This window comes from Neolamprologus multifasciatus, chromosome 20 (assembly GCF_963576455.1).
Source record: "Neolamprologus multifasciatus chromosome 20, fNeoMul1.2, whole genome shotgun sequence".
NCBI classification, from domain to species: domain Eukaryota; kingdom Metazoa; phylum Chordata; class Actinopteri; order Cichliformes; family Cichlidae; genus Neolamprologus; species Neolamprologus multifasciatus.
This window is the reverse complement of record NC_140458.1, coordinates 19,099,096-19,118,468: the sequence shown is the minus strand read 5'-3', so window position 1 is coordinate 19,118,468 and position 19,373 is coordinate 19,099,096. Positions and strand designations below refer to the sequence as shown.

The 19,373-nt window shown below is 38.5% G+C and overlaps 1 protein-coding gene across 5 annotated transcripts in view; it reads right to left on the bottom strand.

The window, feature by feature from the left end:
• Positions 1-19,373, bottom strand: part of LOC146494810 (voltage-gated potassium channel subunit beta-2-like) — a 148,096-nt gene that overhangs the window by 26,884 nt on the left and 101,839 nt on the right. For 4 of the 5 annotated variants that reach the window (XM_085145092.1, XM_085145093.1, XM_085145095.1 and 1 more), the window contains one exon: positions 4,821-9,632. The exons of the other annotated variant lie outside the window; for it this stretch is intronic. In XM_085145092.1, coding sequence (XP_085001218.1) covers positions 9,543-9,632 — 90 coding nt within the window. In that variant the 3' untranslated portion in view covers positions 4,821-9,542. Of the gene's footprint in view, positions 1-4,820; positions 9,633-19,373 lie in introns of those variants that run through there. 5 annotated transcript variants of the gene reach the window in all.

Genomic DNA, 19,373 nt, shown 5'->3' with positions numbered 1-19,373 from the left:
AAGCTGCAAGCAGCGTTATGAGGGCCCTCGCACCCCATCGCGTCAAGCTACGCCCAACACCTAAAACCAGCACGTCCGATCTCATGTCACATTGATGGAATTCATGCATTTAACCACCATCTAACATTTCATCTCATTCAGTCATGATTATAGTCATCCCACTAGGTGGCGCTCTAACCATTACTGAAAAAATGGCATAACAAACATTTCCGAGCTTGAGTCTCATCACACCTGCGACCTTTGGGAGAGATTGGATTTTGTGTTTTTGAGTGACAGCAGATTACTGCTTTTTGGCGAGTGATTGACATTCATGTGCCGCATGACCACCCGTTTCCCTGAACGTAAAAAGCTTCACAATTTAAAATCACAAAGGTCTTTAGATTCCACACACAGGAAATCGTGCCAATCTGATGAAATCCCTTGGAGGAGTTCGTCAAAGTATGAGGCCTGAAAGGAGGGGAAAATGTCGCCAAAATTACACATTAATTTTTAAATGGCTGACTTCCTGTTGGATTTGGGATATTGCTCCAAGAGACATTTTTGTACATCTTAATATCTTCCATAAGCTTACCAGGTTTCATACTCATAGATAAAACACAGAGCAAGGGCTGATGTTTTGAAATTTTGTAGGGGGCGCTGTGGAGCCATTTTGCGCTATTCAAGGAAAGTGGTCACATAACAACAAAGCCTTCATCACATTGGAGGTGTGCGCCAGATTTCAAGACTTTTTAAACTTTCCAAGCCCCTCAAAACTTCATTTTTCATGGTGAACCGCGTTGCCACTAGGGTGCGCCGTTCAGTTTAAAGTCACAATTTTCTCACTGAAGCATCATGAGGGACTGATGGTGATATTCACTGCTTTTGAGGTGTCCACAATTAACCTGTTAAAATCAGTTCAAAAAAATTAAAGCCATGACATTTCCTGTTGCCACTAGATGGCGCTCTGCGTATTCGTGATAATGAGCCACTAGGTGGCGCTGTCCCTGATGTCAAATATAACAGTTGAAATACGTTCAGGGGAGGAGCCTTATCATATGTGCGCTCTTTGATCCAGATCGGACAATGTATGATAGAATGAGACCAATAAGATTTTCATGGCCCCTCATCGTATTGTGAAAACTCAAAACCTCCGCAATTTAACATGGCCCAGGTGTGTAGTTGACACTGACCAAAGATGAAGTTTATACGACCAAATCCCAAGGAGGAGTTTGAAAAAGTTCAAGGCATGGAAATGGCAAAATTAGAGCCAAAATGTCACCTTCACTTCCAAATGTTGGACTTCCTGGTGTTTTTAGGACATGGCCATAACAGACTTTTTTGTGCGTCTCCTAACGTTAGATATGTGTACCGACTTTCATACATGTAGGTCATACCCACACCGGGGGCCCACGCTTTTCATTTTTCTAGGTGGCGCTCTAGAGCCAATTTTCCTGGCCTTGTCTGAGGACATTAAAATACGTAAATTTTCACCAGACCTGACGCGTGCGCAAAATTTCATGAGTTTTTGGGCATGTTTAGGCCCTCAAAAGGCCAATTCATTTGCCGAAATAATAATAATAATAATAATAATAATAATAATAATAATAATAACAACTAGAAAAATTTGCATTTCCTGCGAAAATGCAGTGTGGATGCTTTAAAGCTGAAGCTGTCTGCAAAAACTAGCTGAAAAAGCTGAAAAGTTGCAGAAATTGTAAAAACTTTGCAGAAGCAAAGGAACTTTGCTAAAAAGTAATAACTTAGCAGAACTGCAATATCTTAGAGGAAACATAATTAAGTAAGTTTAAGGCTTTTTACTTCGTCAGTAGTTCAATGATTGACATCCTTTTCTTCCCGTAAAACTAAAAACAAACACAAAGTAAATGTTACAAGATGAATTTTCCTTTTAACTCACACTTCTAGGATATGAACTATACTGTTATATAGTATGCGTAATCAACAGCGACTCAATTCACTAATTTGATTAGATGCGTGGTCATCTAATCGAATCACTTCATCACTAAATCACTTTAAGCATATTTGCACTGTACAAGACACTTACAAATGTGGATTGCACAACACTGGACATCATATTTCTTCATTTCCATTCAATACTTGTACAGCTGCTGTTATTGTGTATATATATATATATTTATATTTCTTCATACATTCTTATATATTTCTATACTGTGTATTTGTGTATTGTGTATTTTGTTGTGCAGTTATTTTATTTTCAACTTTAATTTATATATTTTATCTTATTCTTTCCCAGCTAAATTTACCCTTCATTCTAATTTGTTGTTGTACAGTTATTTAATTTTAAACTTTAATCTTTATATTTTATTTTATTCTGTTCTAGTTAAATTTACCCTTTTTAATTTTCATATTTAAAAAAAGCTATGAATAAGATATTATTCATAGCTTTTTTTTCCTTTAGGTCATGAGCAGTTGTGTAAGTGTATGACTGTGTATGACTGTGTATGTGACAAATATGTATGTGACAAATTGTGTGGATGCTGGTTAAGCATCCACACTATTGAGTTCCTGTTTCTCTTTATCCTTTATATTTTATTGTGTGGATGCTGATTAAGCATCCACACTATTGAGTTCCTGTTTTTCTTTATTTTTTATTATTGTGTGGATGCTTAACACTTGTTAACTTACACTTGTTTGAGGGTAGGAAATTCGTCCTTCGCTCAGATTTCTTCAGATTTCAAACTCTGGAAATGAACCACTTTTTTCTCTCATCATATCTTTTTGATGGATTTCCACAGAGAACTGAAAATTTACATGACTGTTCACCAAAGCCTGCTGTCTCTTACGGTGAAAGAATTTTATCGATACTTTTTTTTTTATCGAATAGATTTAGAGTTAGAAAACGTTGTTTCAGGGCAAGTCAAGACAAGAAGTACACAGCCTCCATATTTGTGGAGGCTGTGTACTTTTTCCCATATCTGTCCATATTTGTAATTGTGTGTATCTGCATTCTCTTCTTTCTTGTTTTTTTTTTTTTATTTCTGCCAATTTTTCACAGTTGAACAACAAGTAGTTTTGTAACCTAACTATGTTCAGGTTTTTTTCAGCTTTCCATTTCTTTTTCCAATATTTCTATGTATGTTATTTACTGTTCTGCTAAATCATAGCTTTTCTGTTAAGTTATAATATTTCTGCCACTTTTCAGTGTTTGTGCTAAATATAGCATTTCTGCTATTTTATAGTATTTGTGCTAAAACATAATATTGCTACTAAATGTAGTTTAGTAGTTTATGCTTAATCATACTATTTTTATATATTTGTGCCAGGTCCCCAGACAGCCAATCCTCTGTGAGGACTGACACATTCAAATTTACATATCAGGGCCTGCACGGCTTCCCAGCCAGCCAATCATATATGAGGTCTGCCGTTTCTTCTCTCGTCATATCTCAGCGATGGATGTACAAAGAGCAATGAAAATCGCAAAGTACACCAAAGTCCGCCAATTCACCCAGTACAAGAATTATGCTTCTAGTCCACCTAGATTTTGAGTTACACGACGTTTTGTAACTCCAAAAAAACGGCGTTTTTCGCCTCTCACCGCAATCAAATCTGACTGCTCATGACCCTGTTTTCCAGGCGCTCGCTCTCTTTCCCAGTGGCGCAGTTGGTAGTGACACGGGTCTGCAACCCAAAGGTCGTGGGTTCAATTCCACCTTGGTCAACATGTCTTTTTCCCCCTACAAATTACTACACTATCACAGACCAGTAATTCATATTGATCATTTATTACAATTCTGCAAACTTTTATCATTTTAGCAGCTTTTCTAATATGGACCTCAGATTCTTGTTAACACTCCATGGCAGAAATACTGTTCCCTTTAGGCTCTGTGTATTTGTGTGTGTATCAAAATGTCTCCCATTTTAAAGTATTACTCCTCCATAATTGTATTTCTGTTAAATCAAAGTACTTTTACTACATCTTAGTACTTCTGCTCAACCATAGTATTTCTGCTAAATCATAGTATTTTTGCCAAATCATGGTTTTTGTGCCAAATCATAACATTTGTGTTATGTTATAGTATTACTACTAAGTGGAGGAATTTCTGTCATGTTACAGTATATGTGCTGATTACAGTATTTCTGCTAAATCATAGTATTTCTACTATATTATATTTTTCTTTCTAAATATAGCATTTCTGCTATATAATTGTATTTCTGCTATGTTATAATATTTGTGCTAAACCAGAGTATTTGTGCTGAAACATAGTATTTCTGTACAAATGATAATATTTCTGTCAAATTATAGTATTTGTGCTAAAACGTATTGATTTAAAATTACAATATTCATAGTTCATCACAGTGTCTCTGGTAAATCACAGTATTTCTGCTATGTTGTACTATTTTTCTAAATCATAGTGTTTCTGTAATGTTTAAGTATTTTTGGCTAAATATATTCTTTCTGTTATCTTATAATATTTCTCCTAAATTCTTGTATATTTGAGAAGTTATCATGTTTCTGGTAAGTTACAATATTTCTGCCAAGTTCTGCTATGCTATTTTATTTCTGCCAAGTATTATGTTTCCTCCAAGCTATTGCAGTTCTGCTAAGTTGTAGCATTTGTCCTAAATCAAAGTATTTGTACAATGTTTAGGTATTTTTGGTTAAATAAAGTATCTCTGTAATCGTGTACCATGTTTGCTAAATTCCTGTATTTCTGAGAAGTTATCGTGTTTCTGCTAAGTTCTGCTATGTTATTGTATTTCTGCCGAGTATTATGTTTTCTTTACATTATTGCAGTTCTGCTAAGTATTTACATTTTTGCTAAGTTCGTTTGCTTCTGCAAAGTTATTACAATTTTTGCAACTTTTCAGCTTTTTCAGCTATTTTTAGCAGACAGCTTCAGCGTTACAGCATCCACAGTGCATTTTCGCAGGAAATGCAAATTTTTCTAGTAAAGTTTGAATTTGAATTTGAATTTGGTATAAGTCATCAACACAGGACCTGGTGCAATTAAGATGGCCTCAAGGAGCAGCACAGGCCCTAGTGTGATGTAGATGGCCTCTCCCAACAGCAGCTAAGGCCATGGTGTAATGTAGTGGGCCTCAGCCAGAACCACAGGACCCTGATGTTGTGTAGAATTCCTCAGTCAGCAGCACAGGCCCTTCTGTGCTGTAGATGGCCTCTACCAGCATGAGCACAGGCCATGGTGAGATGTAGATGGCCTCTACCAACAGAATCTCAGGCCCTGGTTTGATGTCGATGGCCTAAGCTAGCAGCACAGGCCCTGTTGTGATGTTGATGGCCTAAGACAGCAGCAACAGGGATTCTGTTGCAATGTTGATTGCCTTAGCTAGTAGCACAGGCTCTGTTGTGCTGTTGATGGTATCAGTCATCAACACAGGCCCTGGTGTAATTTAGAAGGCTTCAGTTAGCAGCACCTGCCCTGGTGTGCCTTAGATGGCCTCTACCAACAGCAGCTCATGCCCTGATGTAATGTAGCGGGCCTCAGCCATCAGAAAAGCCCTGGTGTAATGTAGATGGCCTCTACCAACAACAGCTCAGTGCCTTGTGTACTGTACTTGGCCAAAGCCAGAAGCACATGTCCTTGTGTGCTATAAATGGCCTCTGCCAACAGAAGCTCAGGCGCTGGTGTGATGTAGATGGCCTTAACTAGTAGCACAGGCCCTGCTGTCGTGAAGATGGCCTCACAAGGGAGCACTAGCCCTGTTGCAATGTGGATGGCCTCAGCCAGCAACACACGCCCTGGTTAAATTTAGCCTGCCTCAGCCACTATCACAGGCCCTGGTGTAAGGTGGATGGCATCAGCCAGCAACGCAGGCTCTGGTGAAATGTAGATGGCCGCAGACAGAAGCACAGGCCCTGCTGTCGTGAAGATAGCCTCACAGGGAGCACTAGCCCTGGTGCAATGTGGATGGCATAAGCCAGTAGCACAGGCCTAATCTAACAACACTGGCCCTGGTGAAATATGAATGGTATTGGTAAGCACCACACACCCTGGTGTAATGTGGATGGCCTTAGCTAACACCACTGGCACTGGTGAAATGTGCATGATATCGGCCATGTAAAAGTGAGAAAGGCACTGTCTTGGCAAAGGAAAGCGTTTTTGTACAAGTTCATAAAGATAGTTGTAACTTTTGATAGAAGACTAAGATAAAAATATTTATGGCTTATATATTTCTATCTTATAGAAATAAATATCCCCGTGCTGGGCAAACAGGTTTTGAAGCTGTTTGAGCTAAGATTTTCAAGTTAGTCACATAATGAAAACCTATACTTTGTTTTGGGCGAATTCCCCCATTCAAATGCATGTAATCGTAGGAAACGCACTGTCTTGACGAAATAAAGCGTTTTTGTACAACTTCGTATAAATAGCTGTAAGTCTTGATAGAAGAAGCATACACACATATTTGTGGCTTTCTCTTATAGAATTCAATATCCATCCCCGTGCTGGGTAAACAGGTTTTGAAGCTGTTTGAGCTAAGATTTTTAAGTTATTCACATAATGAAAACCTATACTTTGTTTTGGGCGAATTTCCCCATTCAAATGCATGTAATCGTAGGAAACGCACTGTCTTGACGAAATAAAGCGTTTTTGTACAACTTCGTATAAATAGCTGTAAGTCTTGATAGAAGAAGCATACACTTTATTTCGTCAAGACAGTGCGTTTCGTGCATTTGAATGGAGTTCTTGCCCGAAACAACGTATAGGTTTTCATTTTGTCAATAATTTGAAAATCTTAGCTCAAACAGCTGCAAAACCTGTTTGTCAAATGCAGACAAAAACATGGGTTGGCCGTAGTGCACACTACTAGAATTCATTGCATCACATCTCCCTGTCCTCCACTCTCCCCACCTTCACCCAGTATACTACCTGCCACTCCAGAGACAATAAAACATTGGACTTATTGTATGCCAACACCAAGGAGGCATACAGCTCATCACCTCTTCCTCCCCTGGGGGGCTCAGATCACAATCTGTTTCATCTCCAACCTGTGTATAAACCTCTAGGACACAGAGAACCAGTAGTGAAACGCACAGTAAGGAAGGAGGGTGACCTCAACAGCATCACAGACTGCATTACGGATTACATGAACTTCTGTGTGGACAAAAATAAAAGAAATTTATTGTAATTCATCATGCATACTGCATATTGAATTACAATAAATTCAATTGGAAACTGTTTCCAGATTATTCTTTTTTTTTGTTTTACTATTTATTATATATCTTAGGAAGAATCTGGAACAAACACAAAGCATTGCCATTACTTCTCACTTATTTATTTATTTTATTTTGACAGCGAAGAGCTTTTTACTTGACACTAGAGGGAAAAAATAACTTCATAATCCCAGCATTCAGGTGCTCACATAAACCTCTGCAGTGATACTTTCTAAAGATCCTACAGTAGGAGGTACGGATAATTCAATTCAATCTTTTTATATAGCGCAATATCCCAACAACATTTCCCTCAAGGTGCTAGGGAAAACAAACTGACAGTAACCTGCAACTGCTTTTGCCTTCAATTCCCAATTTACCTCACTGTCAGTCATACTTGCCACCTGGTACTCTAATAGTCTGTATTACTGAATGATTCTGCACTCCTTAGGTTTTGTTATCCATTTTTAGACAGCAATGAGATCAGCTGCACACTCCACAGAAGCCCAGAGTTACTGTTAATATCAAAAATGTAATGCTGTCCTTTGAAATTTTAACATTTAAGACTGTGAGTGTAATGGATATAAAACTGTTTTAATCTTCAGAGGCCTCTACATCCTGGTAACATGGAAACTTTAAAAACAGCAGCAAAAGGTTTCAGTAGTGTAGTGTAATTTGTTCTTTTCATTTAATAATAGAGTCCATATTATATCAACAGCTACATCCGCTCTGGGGAGAAACTAGTGAGGGAGATCATGAGGACTAAGCTGGGTTTCCTGAGTCCAGAGGTTTGGAGAAACTTCTTCCCTTTTTCTCATCACAGCTGTCCTGTGCCAGATGTTCTTCTGACCCAATGAGAGAGGCTTCATTTAAGAAACACCAGGAAGACTGAAGCTTATCGCATTGATCAAGCAGGACTCATGATCTTCACCAGCAGCTCCCTCACACGGAAATCTTCAGAGCTCCACTGTATGCCCAGCTCAGAAGATGGATAAAGCCAGCATTACAGGAACACTGTGATGAGACCTTTGGTTTGTGTAATGTTATAAATACTCAGATACTCCCCAGAGGCTCTTACATAAAGATATTATATTCAGTCCTGTAGAAAGTATCCTCTCTGGTTACTCTGGTATGAATACCTCTGAATCATCAAACTGTGAAAGAATTCCAGATCACAAGCTTGTAGTTCGACATACAAGGGACGACCTTTGACTTTTCATCAGGTTTTATTTAATTGTGTCAGAGAAAATCAAATGTGCTCTTCATGCAGCTGAGTACATCAAGTGTTTAAAATGGAAGCTTTGCAGGTCTGACATCAGCAGCTCTCTGAAACACCATACTCAGGTCTTGTTAATGCTGGCATGTGGTGACACAGTTATATGGGTAATTAATCCTTTTGACTTTTTGTCTTTAACTTTATCAATAAAACAGCTGCATCTTTCACTGACAGCACATGTGGTACCTTTGTGCTGTTTTCATCAGTTAATTTTCTGAGGGATTAATAAATAAATCTAATCTAATAACTTTAATTGCAGCGAAACCAATGTACTCATGAACAAATAAAACATTGAAAAAAGCCAAACAATAACATTTTTAAGTTATCTGAGTGACTTATATATTACGTTAAACCGGAGTAGCGAAAGACCGTGGGGGGTTGAAAACGATGTGAAGTTTACATAACTACATTCTCGCCTGAAAATAAGTTTATTTTGCGACTCAGAAAGAGTAATAAGCGTAATATTAAAATTAAGTAGATGCCACATTGTTGGAAACTGGAATTGGCTGGTCCGCGCTATGAATTCTGGCACATGGTCTTTCAATTTTGTTGTTCAGGTGGAAAATCAGGAGAAATTCAGGAGAATGGTGTCTCCGGGATATTTTCTTAACAACTACATTATACCTCACTCATCTTAATATCATTAAGATGAGTATCAAGTAATGTCAACTAATATCAATAAATTGGAATTCAAATGTGAGTGGGAACTAGTCAAAGGAATCATGCCAATAAACAGTCATTACATGTATTGTGCTCAGTTTCTTTTCAGGCAAGGTGTTCATGTTTTTCATACAAATGTAATCCATTTTGCAAATTAAACTTTTTTTTTACATGCTCAGTTAGATGATGACATTTAAAACAGTTCCTTAGTACGAATCAACCCGAACTTACATTGCAGGGGATTTTTTTCATGTATTAGTGTCTTAGTTCAAAACAGTGTATCTATTTTAGTAGGCATTCCATACTGCTGAAGTTCATTTTATTAAGTGGAAACAAGTGCAAATAGTGATTAAGTTGGCACAACATTTTACTTGCTTATATCTTTTTGAAAACAGTTTCCAGATTTATTTATTTTTTAATATTATTGCCAGCTCTTTCAACATGTGAGTATAACTTTTCAGTTTATCTCAGGGACTTCTAGGACCTCAGTTCCTTTTTATTATATGGCTTGTTTCCCAAGATGCAATCCATCTCAGACACGATGGAAAGGGTCATCTTTGGAAGAACCTGTAAAACAAACACAAAGCATTGCCATGACTTAAAATCTTTTATTATTTTTATTAGCTTTTTAAATAAAGAGCTTTGGCAAAATTAGATGGTAAAATTTTGTATTGTGATATAAATACAGTACAATAATAGCAAGAACTCCAACACTCAAATGACTACCACTCGGCAACTAAGAAATTAGGAACAGTAGGAAAGAAACACTTGCTTTTAAGGGGACAAAACATAAACATCTGGCAGAACTAGGCTCAGGAAGGGGCAGCCATCTGTCTGGAGTGTTTGGGAATGAGGGAGTTAATACTTAGTTGATCTAGTATTATTCCTTCTTTGTACACTGTAAAATCTAATATTGTGTTTAATTAAAAATATTAAGTATACTGAACTCAGTTTTTATTAATTATGTTATTTGTTGTGAACTCAGTTCAGTAAGTAAGAGTTTTTATTTAAAAAAAACTAATTAACTCAGTTTATTTGAGTTGTCTTAAAATAGAAAAACTAAGCTGCAAATTTTGCTTCTTTTGCTTCTCTTCTTTAATCCATATAAACTTTTATGACCTGTATATTCTTAACCCCTGTATTTTTAAAAAAAAAAAAAAACTTTAATGCTTAATGGTAGCTTTTTTAATGCTTTTAATCGTAGCTTTTTTTAATGCTTTATGGTAGCTTCAGTGCATCTGTGACATTTATTAATGTCAAATCTAGCCTTTCTTCAGCAACATAAGTAAACTGCTTTTATATTTAATGAAGTTTTCTCTTTAATTACATTGTAAATGATAGTAATATTAATAATACTAACAATAGTATTTGTTTTGTTAAAAAATGTGTTTAGACACAAGTTTTGTTGTGAAAGTCCAGAGCCATAAACCAGATTAGTGGCCTGTTAAATGGGTAAAGTCTATGTTGGCTTTATAGTTGAAAATAATTTAGCTTGTCCTTCTAAAGAATTAATTTAATTCCACATCTGAGTCATCAGAAACATTTTGCGGTTACATAAAAACACTGCCATATGTTTTATCTGGTCATTGTACTTAGAAACTTTATATATTGGAAGTTAGCTTTTAACAAGCATGTAATGATTATATTTAAATTAGGTTGTTTAAGAAAAACAAACACTACACAGGTGTTTTTAAATGACTTTTTTACTTTGAAGGTCCATGTCTTATGTCAGTGTATTCAGTGTTACTTCCCTCTGTCTTGTTAGCCCTAATTTCTCCCAGGTGTGTTTCCCTCCTGTTTCCCATTTTCTGATTACTCAACTGTGTATTTAAGCCCTCTGGTTCTGCTGGAGGTTTCTTCCTGTTAAAAGGGAGTTTTTCCTTCCCACTGTCGCCAAAGTTCTTGCTCATAGGGGGTCATATGATTGCAGGGCTTTTCTCTGTATCTACCATTATACGATCTCCTGTACAATATAAAATGCCTTGAGGCAACTGTTGTTGTCATTTGGCGCTATATAGATAAAACTGAATCGAATTGAATTGACTGATTTTAATGCCTACAAGAAGTGTTGTTAATTATTCTTTTTGAATCATACTTGCAAACAAACTACACCCTTTTTGGCTGCTACCTCAAGCACACTGTGCGCTGTCGATCTTATGTGCTGCACAATAATATTTAATATTTAGTATTTACTGTTATATTCACATAGATCATCGCGATGATGTTGTTTATTATATTGATCTCTTTTTCTTCGCTTGTTTTCTCTTTTTTCCTTCTCAACAGTTGATCCAGGTGATTGATATATGTATTTTTTGTCTGTTTGTTTTGTTGGTTTTTGCTCTTTATCACAGGTGGAAGAGAGCAGGGCTGAGGACTAAGCTGAGAGCTAACTCACACAGACTGACTATTCTGACTCTCTTCCTCACCACTTCACGGTCACTATACAACAACTGCGGATCACTTCACACCGTTGGGATTACTGTGTTATGATCATCACAGTAACTTGGCTGGACTCTTTTACCCCAGACACTGTGATTGAATTAGAGGGCCATGCTACGCTCAGAGAGGACAGCCCTACCCTCTGTATATACTGTTTTAATCAGTCCGAGTGTAGATATCTCTACGTTGTTATCATAATCACTGACTTCACTTAGCCACTGAACTAGTGTGTATTGAGGTTTTTCACTTGCTGTAATAAATGGTAAATGGACTGGTTCTTATATAGCGCTTTTATACTTTTTTTCTACTCTGTCCGAGCACTCAAAGCGCTTTATACAGCTAATTCATTCACCCAATCGCACCCATTCACACAAGCACTTCTTTTTTTTTTTTTGCTTTGTCAGTGTTTATTCAGCAGTCAAGGACATCAATATTTGCATAGTATTTTTACTGACATATAGTGCACATATGTTTTGGGCAAAAACATTTTTGAATATTAAAATACGAACATTTTTTTTTTTTTTTTTTTTTTTTTGCCTGTCCCATTTGGTTCTTTAGCCATCAGAATTGTTGTCTGAAGACCAACAAGGATACCCAATGGATTTATTTTGCCAAATGGATCATCATGGCATTGCCGTATTGGTCCATTTGATCGACCTTTGTTTTTATTATTTATTTTATTTTATTTTCAGTTGTTACAGACGGGACAGACATGAGTGAGGGATAGGAAAGGGAGAAAGAAAGAGGAAGGAAAAGAAAAACAGAAGGGGAGAGGGACAATGAGAAAGGGGGGGAAAAAATATCTCCTGGATCACCTGTTGAGAGAAAAACAATAGAAAACAAGCAAAAAAACCAAAACAAAGCAACATACTAAACACAACACCATCGCATTAATCTAGCTAAGTGTAAACAGCAGTAAATACTAAATATTGAATGTTGTTGTGCAGCACGCAGGACAGACAGCGCACAATGTGCTTTGAAGTAGCAGCCAAGAAAGGTGTGATTTAAGTCTACAAACAGTGAACACCCGTGTGCACACCTGTGTGGATCAGCGCGCTTGTATTCAAATGGTTTCCCCATGTAATGGTCTGCAAGAGGATGTAGAGAGCCATATCCCTGTCCCCCAGGGCATGAAGCAGGCATGGAGGAGATCCAGGCCCCAGACATCCAGAGGCCCCAGAGTGCAAGAGCCCAAGGAGGACCACCGGAGGGGCATCCGTGCCACCTTCATGGGAAGGGCTGAGGATCCCCAGACGGGGGGTCACCCAGTAGCCACCGGGCAGAAGCTAGAGGGGGCTGCACCGGCGCACAAGCACTTCTAAGCTTAAGTGCTAAGGTCAAAGGAGCTTGCAAAGAAAAGCCTCTGGACTTCTTTAAGTTACGTGAAGACGTTTCACCTCTCACCGATAAGCTTCTTCAGTTCTAAGGTCAAATGGTGGGGAGTCCCAGATTTAAACCTAGTGGGAGTATCCCCCCACAAAGGGACAAAAGGACCCCCTGATGATCCTCTAATAGCCAAGGTGTGAAACTGGGTGTGGGTCCCAATCAGCCAGAGTTTTGGGTGAGCTCATTGTGAAACCATGCGAATTTCTGAGGTCAGATGGCCCAGGATGTGAGTGGCCGTTAAGGCGTTTGGGGAGGGAACTCAAAATTAGGACACTACACCTACCCCACCGGGCAGAACATGTTCCCTCTAAGCCTGAAGGAAAAAAGAAGGAACACACACGTAAAGGAAGCACTCAAAACGTGAGGCTATCCTAAATGGGCGTTCTTAAAGTCAGCAAAGAGGCACAGAAAAGAAGATCAGACACAAGCGAGGGAGGATAAGAAAGACAGACGCAACAACATTGTCACCCCCTATGTAGCCGGTGTATCAAAGAACTCAGGAGAGTTTTCTCCAAGCATGACATCCCGGTGCATTTCAGACCCAGCAACACACTCAGACAAAAACTGGTTCACCCGAAAGACAAAACTCCAAAACACAGACTTAACAATGTGGTGTATGCTGTACAGTGCAGCGAGGAATGCCCAGACCTCTACATTGGAGAGACCAAACAGCCACTTCACAAGCACATGGCACAACACAGAAGAGCCACCTCCACAGGACAAGACTCAACAGTCCATCTGCATCTTAAGGACAAAGGACACTCTTTCAAGGATGCCAATGTTCACATTTTTGACAGAGAGGACAGATGGTTTGAAAGAGGAGTGAAAGAAGCCATCTATGTCCACTGTGAGCGACCATCTTTGACGTCCAGACACTTTTCTTTGCAAGCTCCTTTGACTACGATGACCTGAATGACTGAGAACCTTCACAGACTTAAGTGCTATGTATCTAGTACACATTCACACTCCGATGGATGCATCGGAGAGCAACATGGGGTTAATATCTTGCCCAAGGATATTTGGCATGCAGACTGGAGCAGCCTGGGATCGAACCACCAACCTTCTGGTTAGTGGCTGATCCGCTCTGCCACCTGAGCTACAGCCACCCCTAGTAACGTTCGTTTGTTGTTGTTTTTTTTCCAAAATCTTTTTTATTGGTTTTCTTATTAACATCAAACATACATAAAACACAAGTATCATTACATAAACAATCACAGAACAGAACAGAACAGTACAATATATTTACAAGCTTAGAGCAGATATAGGAGATATAGGAGGCTATTGTCACAGCTACCGGGGCGAGCCGCGTGGTGTTGGAGGAAAAGGACCCAAAATGCAGGCAATGACTGAGATGATACGAAACGGGGTTAGGGGCAGAGAGACGCAGACTAAGGCACAGAACACCATGAAACACAAACGAGCCGACAAGGAACGCAGACCGACACCCACTACATATACACACACACAAGGAGACCAGGTAATGACACACAGGTGGGAAGCACAGCTGATCCTAATACACAAGACAACCGGAGGATACAAGTGAACACAGACAACAGACACAGACCTTCAAAATAAAACATGAAATCCACAACACGAACTCAGGGACACAAACAGGGCACAGGGAGGACACAGAATACCAAAATCAGAATAAACTAGAACAGAAGACAATCATCATACTAAACAGAAAATGCTGGGTCAACGACCCAGGACCGTGACATCTATAAAGTAGGGGTGCAACAATACTCGTATCGGTATTGAACCGTTCAATGCAGTGCTTTCGGTTTGGTATGCATATGTATCGAACAATACAACATTTTTTAATTTATTTTATCAACTTTTCTTCTGACGATGCTGTCTGTGTTGAGAGCTCAGTGGATCTGCGTTCGACTTCCGTCTAGGCTGCACTGTTGAGCGCAGATCCACTGAGCGCAGCGCAAGCTAGCGAGACAGAAGTTAAGCTCGTTGCAACATGGCAACTGCCTCAACGCTAGCCGAAATTGAATCTCCCCCACCCTCATTCAGATCTGGTGTTTGGAACTATTTTGGTTTTCATGTGAAGTATGACCCTGATGGTAAGCGCGTCATGGACAAAAGTAAAACAGCATGTCGGATGTGCCACGCAATGCTCAATTACATTGGTGGGAACTAGTGCGTTAGCGCAGTTAGCTCGTTAACGTGTTGACGCTGTCCAGCCCTACACACGGGACGGTAACTCATTAACGGAGATTTGCAGCGTTATGGCGTTAATGTCATTTTAACAGGATTAACGCTGACAGCACTAGTGGGAACACATGAATATGACTGCACATTTACGCCGACATCATCCTAGTGCAAAGACAAGTGGAAGCAGACAAAAACAACAAGCACGCATGCTACAAACTTTACCTGAGTCATTTAGACAGCCGTTAGCACATGATTCTCCTTATGGGGACCTGATATGTTTAATATGCTGCTGAGAATATAGCCCAGAAGAAGGGTATAGAAGAGCTTTTATTTTGGAAAGAGCCATTTCTCTGTAATAAACTCTCTTTTCCAAAGATGAGGGATTTCTCAATCAGAAACTGTACTTTTGAGTTAAATATATATATTTATAATTTTAATAAATGACAAATTAAAAAGGCATGAACATTTTTTTGTATCGAAAAAATATCGAAACGTGACACCAAAGTATCGAACCGAACCGAACCGTGTTTCATAACAATGCAAGCAATGTTATGAACCTCAAAACATTAAATTTTAATTAAATTGTAATAGTCCGTGGCTACAGCAGTGAACCAGCTCTTGTGCTTTAGTCCATTGATATTCAGTGATATCAATACCCAGTTCCTCGCTCCAAGCATTTCTCAAATGTTCCAATGTAGTTGTGTTTTCGATTTGTGAAAATTGATTGTAGATCTTGGAAATAGCTCCTTTCTTTTGCGGGTTCACCAGGAACAAGTCATCTGAAGCGAGCCTTTGTGGTTCATTGGGAAAGGATGGAAACGTTTCTTTAATAAAGTGACGTATTTGTAAGTACTTGAAAAAATCTCTGTTTTCTATGGAGAATTTTTGCTGAAGGTGTTGAAACGAAGGAAAACTATTATAAATAAACATATCCTTAATTGTGTCTATCCCTTTGGAAGTCCATAGCTGGAATGTGAATCTTGAGAGCAATGTGTGTGCTTGATTATGAATTAATGGAGTAAAGATTGAACATTGGCGCCAATGAAAATGCCTCCTAATCTGAGACCAAATTTTTAGTGAGTTGGACACTACCGGATTTTTACATGTATGCTTACCCAGATCTGAATTTGAATGAACCAACAATTTAAGAGTATTAGGGGAAAAAGTCATACTTTCCATCCGTTCCCAATCAGGTCCATGTTCTCCCCCCCAAAATGACATACAATGTATGTTACAGGCCCAATGATAGAGCTGAAAGCAGGGCAACCCCATACCTCCTACAATATTGGGTCTTTGGAGAAATGTCTTTTTTATTCTGTGCATCTTCCTGTTCCAGATAAACTGAGAAATTAATTGGTCTAATTTCTTAAAATATGTTTTTGTGATCAATATTGGGATGCATTGAAACAGAAATAAAACTTTGAGTAAAGTGTCGATCCTAATGACATTTATTCGGCCAGCAAGCGAGATGGGCAATTTAGATAGTCTCTCAAAGTTCTCCTCAGTTTGATGGTACAAATTAATGAAATTATGTTGGAAGAGGCCAGAGAATTCACGGGTTATCATTACTCCAAGAATTTTGAAGGTGTTTGAGGTAGTAAAAGAAAACAAAGTCAATGTAGTGCTATCTAACTTTTCTGAAGAACTATTAGAAAACAATATGCTTTTTGTTAGGTTGATTTTGTATCCAGAGATTTTTTCCAAATTCTCCTAAAATTGTCATCATTTTTGGCAATGATTTAGTAGGTTCCGTGATATACAGCAACAAATTGTCTGCATAGAGCGAGAACATTTTGTATTTTGTTCTACACCAAATCTCCTTATTCCTTTATATAGGAAGCATAATTGAATGGCAAGAGGTTCTATAACAAGTGCAAATAAGCAATGGGGACAGAAGGCACCCTTGTCTCGTAGAGCGATGGAGGGAGGAAAGGACTAGAAATTATATTATTTGTGTTAACCCGGGGCTTTGTATAAAGCACCTTAACAAGGGAGATATAATTAGGGCATATGCCAAACTTTGACAGAGGAAATCCCACTCGACCCTGTCAAAGGCCTTCTCCGCATCTAGTGAGAGTAGTATTTCAGATTGATCGTAAGTATTATGTGTGTATATAACATTAAACAGCCTTCTAATATTAAAAAATAACTGTCTATTTTTAACAAATCCCGTTTGGTCCTAACACAACTGTTGGGAGAACTATCTCCAATCACATAACAAAATATTGACAAAAAGTTTGGCTATCTACATTCAATAGACTTATTGGTCTATACCAGGGGTCGGCCACAATTGGCACGCGGAGGGTTAACTGATGGCACGACCATAGCTGGACTGGCCATCCGGCATACTGGGCATTTGCTCGGTGGCCCGGTGACTTTTTTTTTCTTTCTTTGTAACGGTATGAACAATGAAAGGTGGTGGATTGGCCAGATCCACCACCAAACAACTGAGTTATTTTTACACACTGTCCAGCAGGTCAGTGTGTAAAAATAACTCAGTTGTTTGGTAAATGGACTGATTCTTATATAGCGCTTTTCTACTCTCTCGGGGTACTCAAAGCGCTCTATACAACATGCCACATTCACCCAATCACACCCATTCTCACAAGCACTTTATCTATACTTAGTGCTATCTAACTACATTCTCAGAGGGACGCATCGGAGAGCAACTTGGGGTTAGTGTCTTGCCCAAGGATACTTGACATGCAGACTGGAGGAGCCAAGGATCAAACCACCAACCTTCTGATCAGTAAGTGACCTGCTCTACCTCCTGAGCCACTATGGTGGCTATGGTGATGCTTCCTCAGATTCAGTAAAATTAGCAAGTGGTGGAGGCCAGCACGTGGATGAGAGAGGCAGGAGGAGAGCCCCAAGGCAGCCGCCGGTCCGAGTGTCAGGTGAACTCAACTTCAGGTAAGAAGTTATGACATGCAGTCTATCTGGGTCAGATATAAACCTAAACTATATTAGGTGTAGTTTATTTTTGTTGTGCTGACTTTTCACAGTCAGTTACAATAACTCGTACTGCGTACTAGCTAGCATGACGGAGTTTCTATACAGCTGGGTGGGTGCGTTGATGTTACTGATGTTGAACTTTATTTAATTCATAAGGTTAGTTAGTAGAGTTAATGATTACCCTGGGTACTTTATAGAAGGGACAAGAAGTATTAATAACATGGAAGAGATAGTAAATGGCTTTAATGAATTCTTTGTAAACATAGGGCCAAAACTGGCAGAAGAAATAAAGGTTGATGGAATAGAAAGGGACACTGGTGAAAATATTGAAAGGAATAGTAGCTCAATGTTTTTAAGAGCAGTGGAAGAGAAAGAGATTTATGACATAGTTAGAGGACTTAAGAACAAAACCAGTGCAGACTGGAATGATATTGATATGGTAACAGTAAAGACAGTTATTGATGGTATTGTAAAACCATTAAAATATATATTCAACTTGTCGTTTCAAAAAGGGGTTTTTCCACAAAAAATGAAAGTTGCTAAAGTTATTCCCATTTACAAAACCGGTGAAAGGCATCATTTTACAAACTATAGACCAGTGTCAATACTCTCCCAGTTCTCTAAGATACTGGAAAAACTTTTCATAAAAAGATTTGACAGTTTTGTGGAAAAATATGAATTAATGACAGAGAGTCAGTATGGGTTCAGAAGCAACAGATCAACAGCTTTGGCATTAATAGATTTAATGGAAAAGATAACGGAATGTATGGATAATAAGAGGTATGCGCTCGGCGTTTTCTTAGACCTAAAGAAGGCATTTGATACGGTTAATCATGAAATTCTATTAAAAAAACTGGAAAAGTACGGGTTTAGGGGAGTGGTTTTGGAATGGTTAAAAAGCTATGTTGGGAATAGGCAACAATATGTACAAATAAATGAATATAAATCTAATTTGATGGATATAGCTTGTGGAGTACCTCAAGGTTCAGTACTGGGTCCAAAAATGTTTATTATGTACTTAAATGATATCTGCAGAGTGTCGGAGATTTTAAAGTTTGTAATATTTGCAGATGACACCAATATACTGTGTTCAGGTGTGGAATTGCCACAGGTTTTGGAGATGATCACACAGGAATTAACTATATTAAAGAAGTGGTTTGATATAAATAAATTATCATTGAATCTAGATAAAACCAAATTTATGTTGTTTGGAAACCAAAAGAGAAACATCAAAGTAGAAATATGTGTTGACAATGTATATTTAGAAAGAGTAAATGAAATAAAATTTCTTGGGGTGATCATTGACCACAAGCTCTGTTGGAAGCCACATATTACTTATGTTCGGGGGAAACTGGCACGGGGCAT